Here is a 24,845-nt window from a genome sequence, read left to right as displayed (position 1 = left end):
CAATCTCCTCACATCACAACTCATCCTCTCTCGTCTCATCTCATCCCGTCTCGTCTAGTCCTGTCTCGTCTCGTATCAATCATAATTTTTTTGTCTAATGTTCGTTTTTAAAAAAATTATGAATCGTTACACAATGTTTACTAAAAGAGATGGGGTAATAATAAAAATGGATACCAGAGTTCTTCGTTGAATATATTTTTATTTAGTAAGTTGAAATTATCAAAAAATTATAATTTTCAAAAACTATATAACTGTTTTCAAAAATACCAAAATTTTAAAATTGCTTGTTCCAAAATAGTTAGTTATATGTTCCATAGTCAATCCGTATCAAAATTAGTGAAAACTTGACATTTGAATTTTATCTACTTATATTTTTTAATTTCCTATTTTTATCTAAAATTTAAGACCTTATTAAAAAAAAAAATTGTTCAATATATTGGTTCTCATTATGTGAATTACCCGTTTCAGTTTACATATTATTTCTCGTCTTAATACCATAAATAGAATGAACCTCTTCTCAAATTTTAGTTATTATTTTTTGAAAAGTATATGTATTTAATTAGTTAATTAAATTACTCAAAAACACACTGGTATAACATATATTCAGTCAAATAATAAACCTTTTTAGGTTGTAAAATTTTAATTCTATAATATTAGAATTTTCCATAAAAATTACTTGGCCACTCTTTTACGGTGTTTTGTCAATATTTTAGTGTATATGTAGAATACCGCTACTCATACCGAAAATAAACATGATCATCATCTTCATCACCTCGAAAATATTTTTTTTTTTGCAATCCATCCGTAATAATCAAGCAAACCCCGCTTTTATTGAAAATGTTAAAATAAGTTTTTTAATGGGATGTTAAATCTCGTCCAGTCCAGTCTCATCCCATCTCGTCTCGATCCATCCCGTTAGAAATTTTATATTCCATTAATGTTTTCATTTAAATAATTACATAGTAGACAACATAAATTGTAAAGTTTAATGTTTTTTTAATGGTTGAACAGTATAATTTTAATCTTAATAAAAATTATTTAATAAATTTGTTTATATACTTTAATTGACATATCTTATTAACATTTTAAACATTGATATATTAAAATCAAAGATTTATATAGTTATTTGTTTAAATAATTGTAAGTTCAGTTTTAACGTATTAAAGTGATAAAATAATTAACCCGTTCTACAAACATTTATATAAAAATAATACCATAGAGCCAGATCATTAACGATTTTCCATTAAAGGTCGTCCAAGCCGGTTTCTCAGTAAATTGACGGATTAAATTTAAAAGACCGGGTTAACTTGCCTGTTCCATTAAAGGTTTTGTTTGTCTACATATTCTTATAATTCTCTCTGTTAAAGCTACTTCTTAGGTCGTCCAAACCGGTTTCTCAGGAAATTGTCGACAAAAGACACATGATCATAAATGATTTTCCCATATCAAAAAGTCTTGGTTTCACAAATTAATTTGAGTACAAAAACATTATAACAACATTAACCATATAGAATCCCACTTTCAACAAAATATGGATCAAAATTCAATTTTGATAACTGGATCACACAAAATATAAAATATCATTAATGATTTCCAAAATAATTTAACAGAGAGAATGAGTATAATGGAAAAAAACAAAAACGAAACTTGTCTTTTTGCTAGCAGCTTACAGCTCCACATATTCGACCATTGACATATTTCTTGTAAATTTCCCCAGTTCATAACCTGGAGAACCCTGCATTGTTGAAGTCTGCTAAGAAGATATAATGTAACAATTCTGTCGAGTTCCTCATTTAGTCATTTTGAAAAGCATTTATGGGACATAAAATTTCATCTGCAAACATGAATCATCAAGCCTGCAAAGAAAACCTGCATTTTCTCAAACCTGAACCTGCATCTTATAAAGCCAAATTAATTCACAAAAACCTACAATTTGTAACATAGACAAACGAAACCTGCAATCTATATAACTTAGACAAACCAAACATGCAACTTAGATAATCAAAATCTGCAAATTAATTAACCGAACCCTACAAAATAATTAACTAAAACCTGCAAACTTACACAACAAAAAGGTAAGAAACCAGAAATATTAACAATGGTTCAGGAAAAAGGTAACAAAAAGAATTTAATAGTAATACGTACCTCAAAGAAAATGGTGAGGAGTGGTGGTATGTGTATCCCGATTTCTTCTCCAACCCGGAGGACTCTGCATTGCTGAAGTTACAGAAGTAAATCAGTACCTTTCAAAGATTGAAGATAAGAGAAATATCACATCAAGATTTTGGGATTTGGTTAAAGAGTTCAAACCTTAAGAGGATGAGCTAGATGGACTGCAAATCGTTTCATGGAATTAGATGCACTCTCGAGAATTGTTGTCCCACTTGTGTCAAGTTCCTCATCATGTTTCCTAGCATTTCGTAAACGCATCTAAAGCAAATCAAATTTCAACTGTAAACGTGAATCATCAAGCCTGTAAACCAAACAAAATTATATTTCAAAATAAACCTACAACTTAGAAACAGAACCTGCAACTGATACAACCAAACTCTGCAAATTAATTTACCAAAACATGCAATATACAACTTAGACAAACCGAATCATCACCAATATCATAAGGATCTGTTTACTTATAAGTATCGGTTTTTCAAATCTAAAACCATTCAAGGATGTATAAATATACAGATAGTGAACCATCACCAATCCCTACTATTAAAAGAAAAATGTTTTATAAAACTAACCTTAGTGAATTAAGTTCAACGTGTACTAAGGTCAAGAAGAAGATTATACTTGAAAGTAAGAAAACGGAGTAAAATATGGACTAATAATAGCTTGCATACAGATTCACCTAAATAAAACCATTGCATATGAAATCAGTCCAACGTGTGATAAAAAAAATCATTGCCCATGAATATGCAAAAACTGAAAAGAAAAAAAAACATGGCGAATTAAATGACATAGAAGACGGAGAGATTTATAGAAGCGTAATTAGGCTTAGGCTGAGGGTTGGACTCATGTTCGGAGTCGATATCTTCTTCTTCTTCTTCAAATTGATCACCGAATCATCTTCACCTCTCTTCTTATAAGTCACCTCTCTAATCCTAGAGACAAAAAGTCCCTTAAGTTAGGTTAAACCTCAACGTTTGTTCTATAAGTGGTAGAATATATATTTTATAAATTTGGCTTAAAGAAATGAAATTAACCTTTTCACATCCAGAGCTTGATAATATTGAAATGTTTCATATTCTAAGGAAATCCTCTGCACCTTCCATGGCCAAAAAAACTACATGTCATACATGTAAACATTTATGAAACTCTCTATTGCCTTAAGTAATTTAGTTCAGAATTAATCTTCTGCATAAACATAATCTTTAATAACGGTATATTACCTCTTGCGAGCATGAAACCATAAATTGACGGCGGCGACAGAGCAAGGCTTACTTGACCGGAGAGATGAATCACGCATGTTTCTGAGGTTGAGTTATTGCGAATTAATGAGACTGAGGTTATCATCTCAAAATCGTGATGATGATCAGACAAACACAAAATCATTATACAAATCAAGATTCTGAAACAAAATTCCAATTAAACTTGGAATTTACTCATAAAACATAGACTTAAAATGTAAATTTAGTTAAAAGAGAAACAAAAACCTTAGCCATGAAATCTTGCCGTCTTCTCTTCCTCTACATGACTACATCTCTTCGACTTTGTCGACAAAAAGAAAAAAAAAATCCATTTGGGAGAGACGGCGAGAGAGGAAAGGCTAAAGAAAAAAGATTTGTGTAAGTGATTGACGGCGACAAAGAGTATAGAGAGAGAAAACACCTTTTTAGGTTTTTTAAATCGACGGACACGATAAAAATGAATCAACGGTCACGATTAAATAAAAGGATCCGAATTCTTAAAATGGGTCGTTTAGGATCCGCGTGTTTATCCGTTTAGAGGGGTGTGAAATTTCGTTGTTACCCTCTAAAAAAATCGAATATTTGGTCATAACTCCAATGGCATACCCTTGTAATTTTTTACAAAACGAAGGTTTAGTCCATAAACTGTGTTTCAAAATAATAGTAGGGATATGGTAGTTCGGATATCAACATTTGTATTTAAAATTCAGTACGGGCACATGTCAATGCAAGAAAAAGTGAAAAAATAAAAATAGATGTCTGAGCCCGGGTTCGAACCGGGGACCTCTAGTGTGTGAGACTAGCGTGATAACCGACTACACCACCCAGACTTTGTTGGTAATGATCTCGAATTATTATAGTAAATCATACAACAAAGAGCCATCGGATGAGTATGATGCGGTGGTGCATGATTCTCGCCGGCCGCCGGCGTGAAGAATCGCTACCGTTACTATGAGTTTGTTGATACATCCCAAAATTTTCGCAATTTCTTATTTGATCCCATTGAGCGTTTTAGACTTTTAGCTAGGTTCACTAAAACGCTGCGTTTTGCATCTTCTTCTTCTTCTTCTTCTTCCTCAGTTCACTTCAACCTCAGGCACTTGTCTTCTTCAATGGCTCACTCTCAGGTAACTCAAAACAAAACCCTAATTTAATTGTCATCCAATTACTGAAAAAGTCGGTGTCTTTCTCTGATTTATTTGTGTGTGTGTGTGTGTATATGTTAAAATAGGTTGCGTATTTGATTCCATTGAAAGCAGATTTAAAGGAAGACGATTCATCTCCAAGGATAACTTTATCCGAAGGTCCAAACATCATTGGCCGTGGAAACGTTTCAATCGCTGATAAACGTCTCAGCCGTAAACACATCTCCATCATCGTTTCCTCGTCTGGCTCAGTGTCCTTGTCTGTGGTAAACTCTATTAACAAACAAACCTCAAAAACAAAAAACAAAAAACCTAACTTTTCATCGCCAATTCACATGGAATATTATAAAGTTTGTGTCTTTTGTGTAGGAAGGAACGAATCCGGTGGTTATTAGGTCTTCTGGCGACGGCGAGAGGAAGAAAATAAAACCCCGTGAAGAGGTTTTAGTAAGTAATGATGATCTTATTGAGTTGATCCCTGGTCATCATTTCTTTAAGCTAGTTTTGCTACCTACTGAGAACAGAGGATGCCATGAAAGAGCTGCTAAGAAAGCTCGAAAGGTTTTACTTACTTACTTGGCCTAACTAAAGAGTGCAGCTTTTGTTTGGGGAGGGTTTCTTTGAGGCTTTGTTTGATGTAATGAAACTGTTTTAGGGTGAAGCACAAGGTGATGATGATGATGATGTAGAGGCGATTCGTCGATTTGTTCCACCTAATGAGATACTACCTTCAACGTTTAGGCTTTTGAGTGTTAATGGATTGCCTGATTGGGCTAATACCTCTTGTGTTTCCATTAATGATGTCATTGAGGTTAGTCTTATGCAAAACATATTAGTTATTTTTTATTTCTTTTCAGACATCTTTGACTGAAGTTATGTTTGTAAAATGACAGGGAGACGTTGTTGCTGCAATCTTATCGAATTATATGGTCGATGTAGACTGGTTGATGTCAGGTGACTTTTCTCATATTTTTTGTTTGTTGAGTTTATCGAAATGATTAGTTCTTTTGTGGTACATTCATGGGAAATGATTAGTTCTTTTAGTTCTTGTTCTATTTTCTGTTGTCTCAAGTCTGTTAACTTAATTCGGTTCACTGTATTTATATGTTTTTGTAGCTTGCCCGAAACTGGCCAACATTCCTCAGGTTATGGTCATCCATGGAGAAGGTGATGGTAGGCAAGAGTATATACAGGTTTGTTATGACGGTTTGCTGATTTCTTTTGATTGATGTTAAATGGTATACTGAAAAATCCAATCTCTGTTTTGTTGATCAGAGGAAGAAGCCAGCTAATTGGAGTCTTCATAAGCCCCGGTTACCTATTTCATTTGGAACACACCATTCAAAAGCTATATTTCTTGTCTATCCTCGAGGTGTGAGAGTTGTTGTACACACAGCAAATCTGATCCATGTTGATTGGAACAACAAGAGCCAAGGTTTGTGGATGCAAGATTTCCCTTGGAAAGATGATGATAATAAAGATCCACCTAAATGTTGTGGATTCGAAGGTGATCTTATCGATTACCTCAATGTTCTTAAGTGGCCTGAGTTTACTGCAAGCTTACCTGGTCGTGGTAATGTGAAGATTAATGCAGCCTTCTTCAAAAAGTTTGATTATTCCAATGCTACGGTACCTTTCTGTTTCTCTAAAACTCTTTTGGCTGATTTGTGTACTTATTGTTTACTAAGATGTCCGAAAAAAAAATTCCAGGTTCGACTAATTGCATCGGTCCCTGGATACCACACTGGTTTAAACTTGAAAAAATGGGGACACATGAAGCTACGGAGTATCCTTCAAGAATGCATTTTCGATAGAGAGTTCCGCAGATCCCCTTTAGTTTATCAGGTAGTGTTCCATTCCATGTTATTTGTATTGCTTGCCAAAAAGTCTCCTTTTACAATCTTTTCGTATTGCAGTTTTCTTCACTTGGCTCTTTAGACGAGAAGTGGTTGGCTGAATTTAGAGATTCTTTGTCTTCTGGTATAACAGAGGACAAAACGCCTCTTGGTCCCGGGGATCCATTGATAATATGGCCTACAGTAGAAGACGTCAGGTGTTCTTTAGAGGTATAATCCGAATAAATTTTTCATATTTCTTTGTATGTATTATGGATTTTTTCGTTTAAATTGTGAAATCTCTTCAAACAAAGGGTTATGCTGCTGGCAATGCAATTCCGAGCCCATTGAAGAACGTAGAGAAACCGTTCTTGAAAAAATATTGGGCTAAATGGAAAGCGGATCATAGTGCTCGCAGGTAACTTTAAAAAAACCAAACATTTTTACAGACCCAACTTATGTTTACTACTCAATTCTGATAATTTCTAATGTTACAGTCGTGCAATGCCACATATAAAGACGTTCACACGTTACAGCGACCAGAAGCTAGCGTAAAAGTTTAAAGTCTCGATCTTTAGTTACTCAGTTGATAAAAAGTGTTATCTTTAGTGATCAGTTTTTGTTTTGCTTCCATAGATGGTTCTTGCTAACCTCATCTAATCTTAGCAAAGCGGCCTGGGGAGCACTTCAGAAAAACAATTCCCAGTTGATGATACGTTCCTACGAGGTAAAATCTCTTGTTTCAGGCAAAGTCTTGGATGTCTTGTTTCAGGCAAAGTCTTGGATGTCTTATAACTACTGACCAAATTCCATTGACTATGATATTGTTAGTTGGGCGTCCTGTTTCTACCATCTCCAGTAAAAACACAAGGTTGTAAATTTTCATGCACAGAGGACAATACAAGTACTATGAAGGTAGAATGATCTAATTCCTAAACACGTAATCCTGGACCCGAAACTTTGATCTTTACCTCTCAATTGTGTTTATGTTGACAGGCAAAACAAGAGACGAAAGACGAGGTAGAGAAGAGGAGTAAGCTAGTGACAATGTCCTGGCAAGGAAATAGAGATTCGCCTGAGATAATCTCATTACCAATTCCTTATCAACTACCTCCTAAGCCATACTCAACCGAAGGTTTTTTTTTCCCCAAGTCATTTTCCAACAAATATCACTTCTTTCTTTTGCGTGTTCTTAACGCATTTTATGGGTGTTGTAATATTTCAGATGTTCCGTGGTCATGGGACCGAGGCTACTCGAAGAAGGATGTGTATGGGCAAGTCTGGCCAAGATAGTTAGTTAAAAGCATTAGTAGCTATGACTTGAGACTTGAAAGATTGGCTTTATGGGTTTACTCACTCAATTAATGATTGTCTTTATGATTCTACTCACTCAGTAATGCTAAGCGATCTCATCAAATATATGGAAACAAAAAATTTAGTGTGAAACTAGATTGAAACTTGTGGATTAATCCGGATTAGTCCACCAATGGATAGGATAGGACTAGGGTTGATAAAGTTTTTTAGACTGTAAAAAGAAAAGTGGCCTGTCGGCATCACTCTGCCGTACGAACGAGGTTGAAAGGTTAAAAAATCTCGTGGGCCAACAGAGTAGTTTACGAGTTGGCTAATTTTAACTGTTTACATTTGTACTATTTGGTTACGAGTAGTTTTTTTTTTTTGTGACTTATTATTATTCTATATGCTTACGTATAGGTTTATGTAGTTTATAATGTTAGCATTTTGTTTGCATAAACGGTATAATTCTTATTTATTTGTCTAGTTTGAAGCTTACTTTATTAGTTTAGTGGTTTAATTAGGCAATTCAGAGTATTGTTAAAGTTTTGTAATTCGTTTTGTTATCTCTTAATCTCTACTTACTTTTTTGTTGACACTTTACTATAGTTTGAGGAGATTGAAATTGATTAACCCCTTCACATGTGTTGAGGAGCAAGGCATATAGTGTAAACCACCAGCTCACCAATAAAACCTTCCATCGACGCTCTTACATTTATATTTGTGTAGCGTCCAAACATAATTAGCATAAGTGATAAGTACGACGAACTTCAAACACAAAATATAGATGCAGAGATCGGAGACATAAGTATATATCGAACTATTATGACAGAAGCGTGTCGTTGGTTACAAGAAACCTACGATTTAAATTTGAGACAGAAAAATCAAGAGAATAAAAAAAAATAAAAAGAAAATGAAAGAATTTTTGGTGGTACATATTCGATAGACATTTAGAATACAAACAGACGCAGACAAGCATTCACAGTCAATGTCTACATTTCCAAGAACACCTGTCCCTCTCTTTGATGATATGGCCTTTTATCATATCTATCGAGAAATTTTAAGATAATAAGATTCATATATAAGTTAATTTCTAGTATTTGGCATGCTAATTTAGTCCTCGAATCTTGACAATTAGCTTATCAAGATTTGGATATATATTGAGTAAGAACGATCCTTTCTTCTATGTTCTGACTATTCACAAGCTGCCATGTCAGTAACCAGAACTTTGAATATGCTTTGCGACTTAGGGTAGCACGCAGTAGTTGTGTCCAGAGAATTGATATATGGTATCCAACATGCTCGTTTATATATTTTCTATTATGGAAGAAGGGAAGGTTCGGAATGATTGTTTGCTCTCGAAAATTATTAAAACTCTTACAAACAACAAGTGTCTGATTAGTTGTGATTAAAGAATAAAGATCAATACATGCCAAGAATTAAAAGCATTTTTTTCTGAATATTCTTAATTTTTACGAGACTTTGATTTGAAAACATTTGACAATGAATGAATTGGCTCAAGTTCTTTGTTACTTATTCTATATATGCAAGAGTTTAGAGTACTATAACTTCGTAAATTGAAAAAAAAAGTTAAACTCGCATGTTCCCTTTTTGTAATAACATGTATTCAAGCGTATTAAATTTGACTGGTGCATGGTACATCGATGATATTAGTACGAACACTAATGCTATAAATACAAGCTTTGCGAACGTTGTAACTAAAAGCATAAATTTTTGGATATAGTAATCTCACCGCTACCGTAAAAAAAAAGATAAGAATGAGAAAAAAAAACAGAGAAAAGAGGAGGTCATGTGGGAGGGGGCGTGAAGGATGGGGATGCTCATGCTCCCTGATTAGAGGGGAGAAAGAGTGTCCTATCATCACATGGGAGGTTAAAACTGGTTTTTATTTATAACAATTTAACTTAGAAAAGTATTAAAACATTAATAGTCCCACCTTTGTGTGCCCATCAGCAAACATTTTTCTTTAGTGTCCAATTTATCACACCATCTCCTTGTTTTCTAATATATATCATGCATCTACTTATCATCATTCATTCATATCTTTTGCATATCATCATCTTTACCATCATGTAAATGTTTTGTTGTTATGACCAAAATAACATTACCATGTCTTTATATAAATCATACAAATTTGAAATTTGGAAATTACGTATTGAGGTACGCATGACTAAGTCTTAGAACAAGCTCGTGAAATATTGGGTTCGGTGATATGATGAAATGCCACTTAGGCATTACATAAATAAGCATACACTATGTATTGAGGTACACGTGATCAAGAGCTTGGAGACTAGCCCCTCCCTATTGGTTAGGATAGATACCGTACGTTCCTCTCAAATTGACCTAAGTCCATTGTTTTTATTTACCCGTATCTATAACTGATACACAAAATCTTCTTAGTTTAACGTATCATCGATCATAAAATAATGATATCATATATATATATGATAACTATATAGAGACAAGCGTTACACTAGCTAGTATAATAAGATAAAATCACGTGATGATATTTTTATGTTCATTGTTTTATTGAATTCAGAAATCGCTTCCCATTTGTAAATATTAAAATTAGTTTCTCTATTATTATATCAGATTTCACATGACAATTACAAAACTATGAAGATTAGTTATATTTTTGGATGGTGGTCGTTTGGTCTTAAAAAAATAATGATGCATTCTCAAAAACTCTCACCTCAAGCAAAACAATGAGCAATTAAGGTTCTGAACTTCTGATTACTATGCCTAATCATTCTTTCAATTTTAATAAGTTTTACTATACAACTAGATATTCACCCGCGGTACACCGCGGGACTATTTTTTAATAAAAAAATATAATTTATTTTATTGATTAACTATATATATAACTAATGTTTAATATATATTTTTTTAATGTACAACCTTACAAATATAGGTATATTAGTTAGGATAGAAATTATAAAGTATTTTATTAATAGTATAGAAATCCTACGTGTACTAAAAGTAGGAATGTTATATCGACCGGTAATACTCAACTATGTATGTTTTGTTTATATATTTATAGAAAAGTAGATGTTATATTCATAAAATGTAAACAAACCAATAAATTAATTGAGCCGTGGTTCAACCATTTTGACTAATTGGTCCAGAAACCCGAAAGACTTCCGGTTCACCTTTCGGTCCGGTTTTAAAAATATTGTCGTTTATTGATTATACCGATTGTTTAGGAAATGTCTGTATGGAGAAAATATTGTTTTGTAAAATTGGAAACTTAATATTAATTAAATTAATTATAAACTTAATATTTAATGTTAAAGGGAGTGTATTTCTATTGTTTTGAAAATTTTATTAGGATATGAAATCTTATTTCCAAAAATCAAAACTTAATATTAATTAATTTTTAAAAAATTAATAATTAATATTAATGGCATACTTGTAAATAGGTTGCAACTCTAGGATTTATTTGCTAAATGTCTCCAAAAATGTATATATAGATTTGCTAAATGTCTCCAAAAATGTATATATAGATTAATGTAATACTAGTTTTGTATCCGTGTGGAGTACATAAAAATCATGTTTTTTGAGATATTTTTTTACTATTTAAAATTAATAAAATAAATGGTTGTAAAAATTGTATATATATAATATGAGGGAGAATTTATGATCAACTAAGTTTATATTTTGGTTTAGTTATCTAATATTTACTTATCATTGAATCCAAGTGAAAACATTGTTTTTCTTTGGGCAGAGTGAAAACATTGTTTTGATGTTTTATGTCAATCTAAATTTTCACTTGTGAATTATTGAATGATATAAAATTAGAGGTATTAATAATATAACTAATTTACTGTTTTGAAAAGATTTCAAAAATACATATATAAGATTATAATACTATAATAATCAAATAAATTTCAATAATTGAAATACTACAATAATAAAATATATAAGCTTACAGTCTCTATATTTATTAGTTATATATATAAAAACTTTAATAAGAAATAATAGATACTATGTTCTAACCCATGAAAGAATTTTTAAAAGAAATTTTTGTCAATAATTAAGCAACCCAAAATTTTAGTATCAATTTTGAAATTTTTTTAAGAAAAGCAAAGTTTTCTGGAGATCTAGGATTAATGTTGTTGTCAATAATAAAAGGATTTTGTGAATATAAGAAAATATCAAATTTATAAATATCTTCAATATGTTTATCATTTTTTGATATGGTGTCTTTTTGCTTTAAATCTCTTTCACTATAAATTTTTGTCCTTTATGAATCTCTTTCACTATAAATTTATTTTGCAATGATATAATATTTATATTAGTCTAATTTAAAGTCATTTACTAAAAGTAATCATCAATACATATGAGATAACCAATTTAGAGTGAAATTATTTAGAGTGAAATCAGCAATTATTTATTTTTGCAATGATATAATATTTATATTAGTCGAATTTAAAGTCATTTACTAAAAGTAATCATCAATACATATTAGATAACCAATTTATAGTATTAGATAATATTAGACAAAAGTATCATTTTAAATAATTGCTGTAAAAAAAACTATCTTTTAATTAATAATTAATATTTATATTAGTCAAATTTAAAGTCATTCACTAAAAGTAAGCATCAATACTTATTAGATAACCAATTAATAGTATTAGATAATATTAGCCAAAAAGTATTATTTTAAATAATTGCTGTAAAAAAATTTACCTTTTAATTAATAATATTTATATTAGTCAAATTTAAAGTCATTAACTAAAAGTAATCATCAATACGTATTCGATAACCAATTTATAGTATTAGATACGACATACGAGTAGACAAAAAGTATCATTTAAAATAATTACTATAAAAATTATCTTTTAATTAATAAACTGCAATAGTAGAGTTAAAAATATATTTAAAGATGTATAAAAATAAAATTGTATATGAAACTATAAAAATAAAAATAAAGTTGTATAACTCTATTTTTTATTGGTAATAAACTTTCCATACAATTCAGATTGTTTGTAGAAAGTGTTTTACATAAATTTGGTTAACTGTTATAGGAGCAAATGCCATTAATTTTGGTGTAATTGTTTTATATAAATTCTGAATTTAAACAATCATTAAAAAAAACTAACTGTATGATTTTAAAAGGTAACAAACATATTTACCAGTCAATTTGATATCTTATTCAAAAAATAATAATAAAATATAAAATATATTGTTTGCTCACAGATTTATTATTATTATCATTACGTATTTAAAACTATTTTTTATTTTCACGGGTTTCGTATGATGAGTTTTTGCAGATTAAAAATCTTTGAATATGTTGCCTAACTCACCTAGCATAGCGGGTTCGACTATTAAACAAATACTAAAACTATTAGTTTATTCATATATATTATAGATTTGTAATTATAGTTTTGAAAATTAACTTATAAATTATGTAGTATATGAACTACAAAATATCACACATACTATAACACATTCTTAATATTCCAAAAAAAATACACATAAAAATATACACTAACATACTATATAAATTTAATGTAATTAGGTTATAAAAATTATAAATCGTAAGAAGATGAAAAAAAATTCTAATCAAAATTCTAAATTAATTAGACAAAAGTTAATTAATTGAGAATTAAAAAACTAAATAAATTGAAAATTACTATTAAAAATTATTATTTAAAATATAATAATTTATAATTTAGTCCCGCAGTGTACCGCGGATGAAATCCTAGTATTAATCAAATTTAAAGTCATTAACTAAAAGTAATCATCAATACGTATTCGATAACCAATTTATAGTATTAGATACGAATAGACAAAAAGTATCATTTTAAATAATTGCTATAAAATTTATTTTTTAATTAATAAGCTGCAATAGTAGAGTTAAAAATATATTTAAGATGTATAAAAATAAAGTTGTATATGAAACTATAAAAATAAAAATAAAGTTGTATAACACTATTTTTGGTGAAAGCGGAAGAAGTATATAATATTAGACATTGCAATCTGATTTGTAAATTCACGTGTCTTGTATCCAAGACTCCATTCTAAAGCACTGTTTCTCTTGTGCACTTGTCTTCGTCATATGCAACACCCAAATTTAAGTTTATTTGTATTACTCTATTTCTCTCTTTCTCTCTAAAAAGTGGTCCTAGTTCTCTATATAACACCATTTCTTCTCCTTCTTCCTTCTCCCTTTCTTTCGACAAACACAAACAATTATACTTCTTTTCTAACCCACAAGCCATCAATAGAAGTGAGCCTATTCTTGGATTTATATTTCTAAGAATATATTTTTAATATATCTTTTCAAATCAAAATGTCGTCAAGCAGAAGGTCGAGACAAGCAAGCTCATCATCAAGAATTAGCGATGATCAGATCGCTGATCTCATCTCAAAGCTCGGACAGTCCATTCCGGAGATTCGCCAGAACCGACGTTCTAGCACGGTAAAACTCTCTACAAAGTTACTGTAATTCTATGAACTAAGAAGGTTTAATTTGGGCAGTTCGGCATATATAGTCATATAAGTTTGAATTTTATGATATTTATTTAGGGTTAGTCACTATGTTCAATAGAGAAACACACATATACAACATGTTGGAATAGTGCATTATACTCATACATATCGAATTACGTGTGGGAGATTGCATTCTGAAGTTTCTAAAAAGACTTTTGACCATTAACCGGACTTTGAGGAGAGGGGAACATATTTTCCCTAACTTCAGCATTAAGCTTCTCTAACTAATTTTGCTTTTATCATTGATTAATTACATTGAATGTGAGACGACTATATTGCTTCACGGACTATCAATTCAATACATTTATATATATGTACAGCACCGACTTATTTTTATACTACAACAAGAAAAGGACGAACACTAGATAATTAAGAAAAAGCCGGTTTCTATATATGGAAGCATCGTTTTCTTATAGTACCAATGTGTTAGCTTTTGGCAAGTTTTGAGCATAATTTATCTTAAGCTTTATAATAAGCCCCATTAGCATCATAACTTCAAGCTAAGACTCGTTTGAGTACTTATATTAAAATTTTCATTTTAATGGATATAATATTATATTAAATTCTTACTATAGAATGTACAACTTTGAAAAATGTATGTAGGTATCAGCGTCGAAAGTGTTACAAGAGACTTGCAACTACATAAGAAACTTGAACAAGGAAGCCGATGACCTCAGTGATCGATTGACGCAGCTTTTGGACACCATTGATCCTAACAGCCCACAAGCAGCCGTTATTAGGAGCTTGATTAATGGATAATTATTGATTAGTTGTGCTTTATATATTTGTGTGGGTCTCATTGAGAGGTTGATCCATCAGGATGAGCTTAATTATCTATTATATGTATCTTATATATTATTTACAATCATAGCTAGCTAGGGTTCATATTTGACCCTTTTTTTGATTTAACGCCATGCATGCAACCATTAAGCTTTAATTATAATAAATCAGATTTCTGCTAACTAATTACTTTTAATCTTATATATATGTGCGTGTTTACAGTTGTTTATATGTATAAATGTATTATACAAATGATATCATGTAAAGACAAGCGAGATATAATTTTCAACCGAATTTTAGACTAATCTTCAAGATTTTTTTTTCAAAAAAGTTGATTAATATATATATATATATATTGTCATTTAAAGCGTACTTTTTTGGTGAATTTTTTTCTTTTTCTTTATATATTTTTTTTATAATTTAATTATTCATATATCTTAATATTATGAAACATATGGATCGTCTTTGGTTGAAATATCAAGTGGCAGGATCATACGAATCTTGCTTATTAATGTGGCAATAAGGACACCATAAAGTAACGCGATTTTTGGCAACAAAAAAATTAGTACAGAGTCTTTTTAGAAAATTAGTACAGAGTTCAACATACACTAAATCAGATTCTTAAAAGGAGTTTGTCGTCTTTTGTGAGCAGATGTGAAATATAAATGACGTTAATACTTAGTTTTGTCGGAGAATTGGGATCATAAGCCACAAATTTTGCATAAATTAGCGTAGTAATTAAGAAAATTACTCACACAGTCACATATACATATCTGCACATACATAAAAGTATAAGACATGATGTGACTGTAACACAATCGTCTTTCAAATATGTATATAATTAGTATGGAGATCTTTCATGATTTGTTACTCACTGGATGTTTCAAGAATTTGTGGAGCTCTCTCTTCCATAATACAGTATACACTATGCAATTTGTCTATAAAAAAATTCACCAAAAATAAATCTACATAATGCAACGGTAAAGTAGTTAAATCGGTTGAAAATGGTAGCTTATGAAACAACTAACGAGAAACTTTTGACTACGAAAACTTTTACCTTTTAACATAAAATAAGCCTTTGACTCCTTCGTCAAAGGAAAAAAAAAAACTTTTTGACTTTTCTTGGTTAGGTAAAAGTAATTTAGCTATTATAGTGTAGTTTTATTTTGAAGACATGAATTTCAGTTTCCATTATCTAAAACGGTTTCGATATTTGACCTAAAGTTCAGAGCACTATTATGGCATAGTTTTTTTCTTTCCTGAACAGTATTCCCCCACAAAGATAACTGAACTAAACCTGGGAATGAATTTTCTACTATTCGCAACGACCAATAGCGATTGTCTACTTAACTATTTTATAAACTTTTTTCAAGTAATATATAACCCAAACATAAAATGTCTAACTAATCTTTTAGGATATACATGTCGAGTAATCCAGTTACCAGATTTTTTTAATAGACTTCTAAAACGTGATACTATTTTAAGTAGACAAAATGAGAGTACTTCAAATATATACTTCGATATACAAGGGAACTTAATTTGTTAGTTGTTACGTCTATTTTGTTTGTTAACTCTTCATTTTTTTATGTATACTAGCTAGCTTTATTTTGCTATCTATATTTTTAAATATGCATGTAAAAGGCTGTGAATATATTGTATCTGTAATTATTATTTTATATAGTTACGTACTGATATTCGAATCATATTATAAATTTCCACAGTAGAGTTGGTGGTAAGTAGGGATCTCTATATGGTCCCTTTCAATTGAAACCGTACATTACATTAGATACCCATATTATTTTGGGTATATATATATATATATAGTTTTTTTTTAAAGATATTTTTTTAGTAATAGTTGTGATTTCTACTATATATTATTAAATTCTTTTCATCCAAAATAATATACTGTATAGAAATTTGGAGTTTTGTTAGTTTTATGCAAATACATTTTTAATGGTATATATATATATATATATATGTAAACAATATATATATATATATATAGTTTACATCAATTTAGTCAGACATTCATTTAATGTGGTTAGCTAAATGAATATTAGTATGATTGAATTTTAATTTATAAGATCTGATTAAAATGTTGAAAAGTAATCGATCATATTTAATTTATAATGGCAAGTACAAAATCTGAAAGCTAGAATGGGACGTTATATAGCAAGACTTCAAAACAAGCATTCTAAAAAAAAAAAATGCATAGCAAAAATAATTAAGGACATTGCTTAATTTGAAAATGAAAAAAAAAATCTATAAAACAAAACTTATTTTTAAAATAGAAAAAATATATGATAATACATACTATTGAAATTCAAAAAGAATAAAAAAATCAATACCGGCTATAAAATTTCAAAACAAATGCAATTGATGGGACATAATATAGTGAATGTTGCTATACCCTACAAATTTTTATTATAACTACCGACATAATTGTTCACACCGTTAAACAAAGGAAACATCTAATTTTTTTTCTTTTTTTTCCTTCCTTTTTATGTGTGTTCTCCTTTGATCTAGAAAACATAAATTAAAAAAAAAAAAAGTAAAAGAATATATAAAATGAAAAAAAAAAAAAAAAGAGAGAGAGAAGAACTACATTCACGGTTAAGGTCGTTATCACTGTTTAACGGTATTGTCCAAAAACGACCGGTCAATGTTACTACTTACTACTAGTAAGTACCTCTTTTTGTCCTTTTCCCACATTTTCCGCGTTTTTTGACTTTTCAAACTCCAACATTAATCAAATTACTACCTCACTTACACTGATTTAGCTAATAATACAACCGGAAAGGCTTATGTTTCGCCCGCCGTCGTATCAAAGAAAAAAAAGCCGGTAAAAAAATCTATATGGATTTGATTTGTATATCATATGTATATAGAATCGTTTTAAAGGAAACACATAATAGTTTGTGTACCTTATGATTTCTAGACTAGAGGAGGAAAAAAAAAACACATAAATTGTTGGCTTTTATTATGTTCTGAGGGGCTGGCTACAAACCGAGGCCGTAATATTTATAGGGTCTCTTAAAGGCCCAAATATTTAGGCCCGTAAGCTCAACACGCGTGAGTTTCATAATGACAACTAATAACGCGCGCATCAATTAATTAGAGACTCTACCTCTTAAAAAAAGACGTGCGCGTCATCACTGTGGTGAAGTGTCGGAAAGTAGCGGCCCATTTGCACGGCCGAGTTAGTTAGCCCATTAGTAAAATTGTTTTGAGCTTTGCGATCCAATCAATCAATAAATAGATACACGAGTTTTTTTTTTCTTTCTTCGTCTACTAATTCAATCAGGAGTAAAGCCCACAAACAGTTGTAATACACATCGTAAACATGTATTTTACTATTCTCACAAATATAAAAGAAAGAAAGAAAACAAATATTTTAATTTTATTTATACAAAGAGTTATTACATTAAAAAAACATTTGGTTTTAGAATAAAATCCAGCATGTGAAAAAAAGAGAGAGGATGAAATCCATTTTCACACTAAAAATCTATTTGAAATCGTCTTTCTAGAAAAACGTATACGTCAAAATATTTTCTTGGAATCTTACACATATATACTCTTAAAAATCTGAAACTGGCAATGTTTGAGTACTTATATTTGTATTTTTGTCGATGACATAAAGCATATGAATTTGAATCTAAGTGATAGTCGGTATCAAATTCTACTAAATTTTATGGATGCTTTAAATTAATGTCTAACTTATGATATTGATTTCAAATATATATTTTAAGATATTCATTTTTACGTGATTATTCATTTATGTTAATAATAATATTGACATAATGTCATTGAAACATGAAGATAGTCATCAGTCATTCAAACGTGACATCATCTAGTTCTAGATACTTTGCTTGCCGCATGATAATAATTGTGAAGAAACGAACAATCGCTTTAGCTTCGGTTAATATAAGATATGAACAACCACTACAAGAAAATAATTTTATTGAGACGTATTTTTGAGACAAAAAAGTTTCGTCACAAATTTGTGACACTTTAAATACGATATTATGACTAAATTTATTTGTCACAAATTCATAGTATTTTCGTCACTATATTATGACGGAAAAAATCAGTAATGAAAGTTTGTCACACATAGTGACGAATATGCTACGATAATATTAATTGTCACTCTTATGACTACATTGTGACCAATATGTTGTTGCAAATTAGTTATGAACTTATAACATATATGCAAGTCACAATTTGTGATATTAAAATGAGTAAACATTAATCATAAAATAGTGTAAATTGTTATGTAATTTATGCAAAGTCCATTAAACCAAATCTCTAACCCTAATTTAACAAAACTTATTTAAGAGATGATTAGGGTTTTATTCTTTATATTTTCGTGCCTCCAAAATCTAGAGAGAGAGAGAGAGAGTAAACCATTTGAGAGAAAGAGAACAAGGAGCCACAATTGAGATTAAGGACAGATCTTACATGTCTTAGGAGATGGTGGAAAAGAAAGGGTAAACGAACTCTTTTATGGACGAATTTTGGTGAGCAATTTCCCAACCCATATATGTAAGTTTTCCCCAAAGGATTTTGTAACCCTTTTTGTAGATTAAAAGTTATACATGATTTCTCAAACCTATTCTGCGCAGATCCGCGAATTAACATCAGTCATCTTATGAAATCGTTTCCCACTGCTACAAATTGAACCAGAAGCTGATCTACCTGCCGTTGGAAAGATCTGAGTCTTACCTTTCCAGAGAGCCTAAGATCGTTTCTATAGGAGTTATAATATGAAAGTTCTGATCGAATATGTGCAGCTGGTCGAATTTGTGATTTATTTTCTTTATAAGAATAAAAATAGCTTATAATGTATATCTAATGTTTATGATTATAAAAAATTTGTATGATTATAAATTTTTAAAAATAATATTTTTTTGAGATTAATTTTTTAGTTATAATTTTTATCATATGCAATGAATTTTTTAGTAATAACTTAGCATTTGAAACTTACTTCTAATGATAAGATTGGACATTATGATAGTCACAAAATATCATGATTTTTAAGTATTTGTTAAAATTTTGCGACAAATTTTTAATTATCATTTGTGACTATTTGAGACTATAGTTTCGTAAAAATAAGATACATGATTAAAACGTTATTTGAAACATGAATTGTGACGATTTAAAGACGTTTTGTTAGTCTGTAATTGAGACAATTTTGTTACTTTTTGTGTCGTAATTATTGATGACAAAATTGTTACTAATATATTCGTTGCAACTCTTGTGACGTTTTTGTTACAAATAAAAATTTGTGACCATTGTATTGCAACCATTTAAACATCATCACAAATTCGTAATAATGTTTATATTATACTAAATACTTTTTATTATGACTAAATCTTTCGTCTTTATAAAATTATTTTCATGTAGTGAACACTACGGTTAATTTACATTTAAAATATGACTGGGTCAATAACTAACATAAAAGAAACGATCAAACGAACCCGTTTACAAATATAACGAAATAAGAAAAGGACCCGTTAAAAGATAAATATAAATTGTTTTTAAAAAATAGTAAAGAGTGGAGAATTGAAGTATCCCAAGAAAGAGGCAGAGAGAAGTAGAGGAAGCAGAGCACATGGGAGCAGTGGAGCTAGTTGGAGAAGCTTCAGATCATATATTTATATTTTTCTTTATTATTATTGTAATGTAGTGTTTTTATAAATTAAAAAGACATTTCAATAATTTTCCTGCAACAAAAGCATATTGCCAAAGGGGATAGATAGATAGGTGTTAATACTCTTTCAAATCTTCCCAATACAAGCATGTGAAAGACCTTGTTGTAGGACAGGTCTGTGGCACTATATTGTAGGACCCAATTCTTTTATTTGTATTCAAATACTATATTACATTATACCCCCATATACTAACAAATGTAAACATATTGTGTATATATGTTTGATACTGCGAAAGCCACCACATAGATATGACAATTGGGAAACACTAGTGGTGGGTCTCTTTATCTTTCACATCTAACCTTGGATTCTCATAAAAACTCTTTCCAACAAAATTCAGTAGAGTGAAAGAAAGAGCATCTCAATCATCATGTTGCCAATCTATATCTATTTATCACACTATACAATGAATTTATATCATAGATTTTGTTTTCTTCTTCACGATTTACATATAAGTTGAATGGTTTTGGAATCAGCATTTCTATATATATAGGTGTTACGTTAATGAAAGAGCTTTCTTCAAAAATATTTAGGTCACACGTCTAGAAAGAGAGAGAGATAACCCTTCATATTTGGACCCCGAACTTTTAAAATTTAGTCGAATGTTTATTCTAACTTATACGAAAGAAAAAAAAAAAGACTTTACCTACCTCTATATATATATATATAATTTTTTTTCTTTTTGACACAGTTAATAATAGTTATCACTTAATACTTTGAATCTAAGATTCTAAATAATAAAGACTTAAGTTTGGTTATGTAAGAAAAACTTAGGTCGGTGCATGGTGTGAACGCGATTTGATTACCTGGCGAGAAGAACACACATGCGTTTAAGTTGTACTGTGGAATGTTCTTCAAAAAACCAATGAGTGTGATTTTTCTTATAAGAATTTTTTTTTTAAATCCTTCTAAGAAAAGTAATATATATGTACGCGACAGTACGTAAAATGTTAATAATAAAGTTTGAAAAAATGCAATAATATAAAATCGGTGATCTATACGCACTAGCAAACCTTATACGTACAAACTACAGTTAGATATGTGGAGGATATATAATTAATTATTGATTACACCTGAAAAATTAAAATTCATGCATGATAAATTAATGTATTCGAGCGTACCGCTCCAAGACACCATTAGCATTGATTACAATTTCCCTAATGCGACGCCTATATTCGAGGATTGAGAGTAATGGGTGTCATCATTTCTTTTAATTGTTTGCTTATCTTCTTAAAATGATTAAATGTTTTGTACATATTAATTATATCGTACATGAGTAGATCTAAAAGTTTCCAACATTTTACACTGATTGATCTCGAATTTTTTAAGCTAATCTTTATATCATATCCCTCAAAGATAATTTATTGGTGAATCTTGAGACCTAATTGTGAATATTAGGATAATAACTGTGTGACAAAAGGATTAGTTTGATAAAAAAAATTGTCAAAATCAATTGTATTAGTTGGTTTATAGTTGTATATATGTACAAGCTAAGCTGTATATTAGTAGCATAAGATTAAACAGTATATATATAAATGAAGTGGAAAATGTATGTACATATCCATGTGCTATTAAATTTCAATTTTAATTTCCCAAGTGTCCTATACAAATTGTATCAAAAGAAAAATCAGCATATGCCCTAAAAGCTTTAGATGGTATAAAGAGTGGGTCCTATTCAAACCTCCTATGAACTGATCTCTTCCTTCTTCTTCTTCTTCTCACTAATTCTTCCTCACAAGAAAACTTCAAAGCTCTTGTGTAATATTGTTCTCCAACAAGTTATCTAATCTAGGAAAATTAATCAGCTCACAAACAATTCATAAGAAGAGTTGATCGCTGCTGGGCTTTGAGAGTTTGTATAGATATATATATATATATATATATCATATATATGTATATGTATGAGGAGGGAAGGAACAATATTAGTAATAATCAAGAAGGATTGAGATTGGAGATGGCCTTTCCACAACATGGATTCATGTTTCAGCAACTCCATGAAGACAATTCTCATCACTTACCTTCCCCTACCTCTCTCCCTTCTTGCCCTCCTCACCTCTTCTATGGTAAGTACCTCTCTCTCTCTCTCTCTCTCTCTCTCTCTCTCTCTCTCACTCACATACACGCACACACACACACATATAAGACACAAAAAAAATTTCAAGATCTTTGATTGTTACTTTACCAAAATTTGAATACAAAATTTATCAATGTTCCATTGAATGTTTGTTCACTTCGATATTCACATAGCGACTTCGAGATCAATCTGGCTTCGGCCTTGGAATCCTAAGTTACCAAAAAAAGAAACGTGGTAATTAACTTTGTTGTATTTTTTTGGTGTAGGAGGAGGAGGAGGAAACTACATGATGAACAGATCAATGTCGTTTACGGGAGTACCAGATCATCATCATAATCTAACTCAAAAAAGCCCGACCACGACCAACAACATGAATGATCAAGACCAGGTAGGCGAGGAAGACAATCTATCGGATGATGGGTCACATATGATGTTAGGAGAGAAGAAGAAGAGGCTGAATTTAGAGCAAGTTAGAGCATTAGAGAAGAGCTTCGAGCTAGGGAACAAGCTGGAGCCGGAGAGGAAGATGCAGCTTGCCAAGGCTTTGGGATTACAGCCTAGGCAAATTGCGATATGGTTTCAGAACAGGAGAGCTAGGTGGAAGACAAAGCAGCTCGAGAGAGACTATGATTCTCTCAAGAAACAGTTCGATGTCTTGAAATCGGACAATGATTCTCTTCTTGCTCACAACAAGAAACTACACGCTGAGGTATGTAATATACACACACAAATTCTACTAGTATTTCTATTACAACATCATCACGTTACTCCGATCAAAATGATATGAATGTTTGAATATTATATGTACTTCGTGGTCTATACGATGAAAGAAATAATAAGTATTGATAGTTTGTAAATTTTAGTTGATGACTTATTATCAATAATCAAGCATATAAAACCTTCATGGATCAACACGTAGTTGGAGATCTTAGAATGGCTTTAATATGTATATATATAGTATGATATCATTTGCTATTAGATTATTGATAGGCTCTTGATCCAACGCAAAGATGTTTGTCAAAAGACAGTAATTATAAACTCTTTTTGTATTATTATTAAATAAAGATTCTTGTGTACATACATTTTAAATTACTACTAAACTTCCCATGTGCTTGTGGAGTTGACATTACGATAATTTATTTTATTTAACAATTAAATAGATCTCTCCACTGACTTTGGTTTACGTGTGATGATATTGGCAACATAAAACAGTTAGTGGCATTGAAGAAACATGACCGTAAAGAATCAGCAAAGATCAAGAGAGAATTGGCAGAAGCTTCATGGAGCAACAATGGAAGCACAGAAAATAACCATAATAACAATACTTCAGACATAAACCATGTGAGCATGATCAAAGATCTTTTCCCTTCTTCAATCCGATCTGCGACCACGACCGCAACCACGACCTCAACGCATATCGATCATCAGATGGTTCAAGAACAAGAACAAGGATTTTGCAATATGTTCCATGGCATTGATGAAACGACGTCGGCTAGTTATTGGGCATGGCCTGACCAGCAGCAACAACATCACAATCATCATCAGTTCAATTGAGTATACTGTTCAAGAACAACTTCATAATCTTCAACATCATACTCATCTTGATATCATTACTATTATCATCAAAAGAAAATTTCATAGAATTTTTTTTTAATTGAGTTATTTTGGAATTATTTGGCACTGTTTAAATTAAATTGAATTGGGTCTTTATGTTTTTTTTTTCATTTGGGTTTGTAGAGAAAATTGGTGTATAGGGGGATACTCAACAAATTTGTAGTATGATTTTTCTCGTCACTTCAATTGAATGAATAAATTTTTCTTTCATATGCAAATATGACAAAGCAGCGCATTAAAACATGTTATATTCGTCAGGAATGATGATTTTTTATTTTCATCATGTTTATTCCAAAAAAAAAAAATCATCAGTTTTATTCACTAATTTTGCAAATATATTTTTAAAAATTTTCCTAAACTCTCCAGCTTTATATACTTCTGAAGCGAACGTGTCAAAATGACATCGTCTTGTAAAGTATAACATATATATGATAAATTTGGATTTAAAATATTTTGCTAGGTTGGAACACAAA

At 30.5% G+C, this 24,845-nt stretch overlaps 3 protein-coding genes, 1 long non-coding RNA gene and 1 other non-coding gene across 12 annotated transcripts; 3 read left to right on the top strand and 2 right to left on the bottom strand.

Moving 5' to 3' along the window:
- LOC104769758 lies at window positions 1,489–3,810 on the bottom strand. Of its 7 annotated transcripts, none has more exons than XR_764431.2 (6): window positions 3,654–3,810; window positions 3,390–3,568; window positions 3,204–3,283; window positions 2,311–3,101; window positions 2,146–2,217; window positions 1,500–1,856 (listed from the first exon to the last, which is right to left on the bottom strand). It is a non-coding gene; the product is annotated as an uncharacterized LOC104769758 (long non-coding RNA). The 7 variants fall into 7 exon arrangements; XR_764432.2 differs by having other exon boundaries at window positions 1,500–1,735; XR_002037108.1 differs by having other exon boundaries at window positions 1,489–2,217; window positions 3,204–3,265.
- Window positions 4,164–4,237, bottom strand: TRNAV-CAC. The gene has a single exon. It is a non-coding gene; the product is annotated as a tRNA-Val (tRNA).
- Window positions 4,265–7,836, top strand: LOC104769757 (tyrosyl-DNA phosphodiesterase 1). 2 transcript variants are annotated; one of them, XM_010494041.2, is made up of 16 exons: window positions 4,265–4,362; window positions 4,488–4,534; window positions 4,639–4,815; window positions 4,922–5,113; window positions 5,208–5,363; window positions 5,446–5,506; window positions 5,669–5,745; window positions 5,828–6,181; window positions 6,263–6,397; window positions 6,469–6,618; window positions 6,702–6,805; window positions 6,885–6,938; window positions 7,024–7,114; window positions 7,219–7,302; window positions 7,384–7,522; window positions 7,613–7,836. In XM_010494041.2, the coding sequence occupies exons 1-16, from the start codon at window positions 4,359–4,361 to the stop codon at window positions 7,678–7,680; spliced, it is 1,893 nt and encodes a 630-aa protein (XP_010492343.1). In that variant the 5' UTR covers window positions 4,265–4,358; the 3' UTR covers window positions 7,681–7,836. The 2 variants fall into 2 exon arrangements, with proteins under 2 accessions (XP_010492343.1, XP_010492342.1); XM_010494040.2 differs by having other exon boundaries at window positions 4,266–4,362; window positions 4,639–4,818.
- LOC104769756 (transcription factor PRE2) lies at window positions 13,820–15,148 on the top strand. Its single transcript, XM_010494039.2, has 2 exons — window positions 13,820–14,125; window positions 14,800–15,148. Exons 1-2 carry the CDS (start codon window positions 13,997–13,999, stop codon window positions 14,953–14,955), a joined length of 285 nt encoding a protein of 94 aa, XP_010492341.1. The 5' UTR covers window positions 13,820–13,996; the 3' UTR covers window positions 14,956–15,148.
- On the top strand, window positions 22,289–24,584 carry LOC104769755 (homeobox-leucine zipper protein HAT7-like). Its single transcript, XM_010494037.2, has 3 exons — window positions 22,289–22,747; window positions 23,025–23,467; window positions 23,971–24,584. Exons 1-3 carry the CDS (start codon window positions 22,576–22,578, stop codon window positions 24,310–24,312), a joined length of 957 nt encoding a protein of 318 aa, XP_010492339.1. The 5' UTR covers window positions 22,289–22,575; the 3' UTR covers window positions 24,313–24,584.

The sequence above is a fragment of the Camelina sativa genome, chromosome 20 (genome assembly GCF_000633955.1).
Source record: "Camelina sativa cultivar DH55 chromosome 20, Cs, whole genome shotgun sequence".
Classification (NCBI taxonomy): Eukaryota; Viridiplantae; Streptophyta; class Magnoliopsida; order Brassicales; family Brassicaceae; genus Camelina; species Camelina sativa.
Note: the sequence above shows the minus strand (reverse complement) of the source record. Positions and strands in the feature narration are given on the sequence as shown.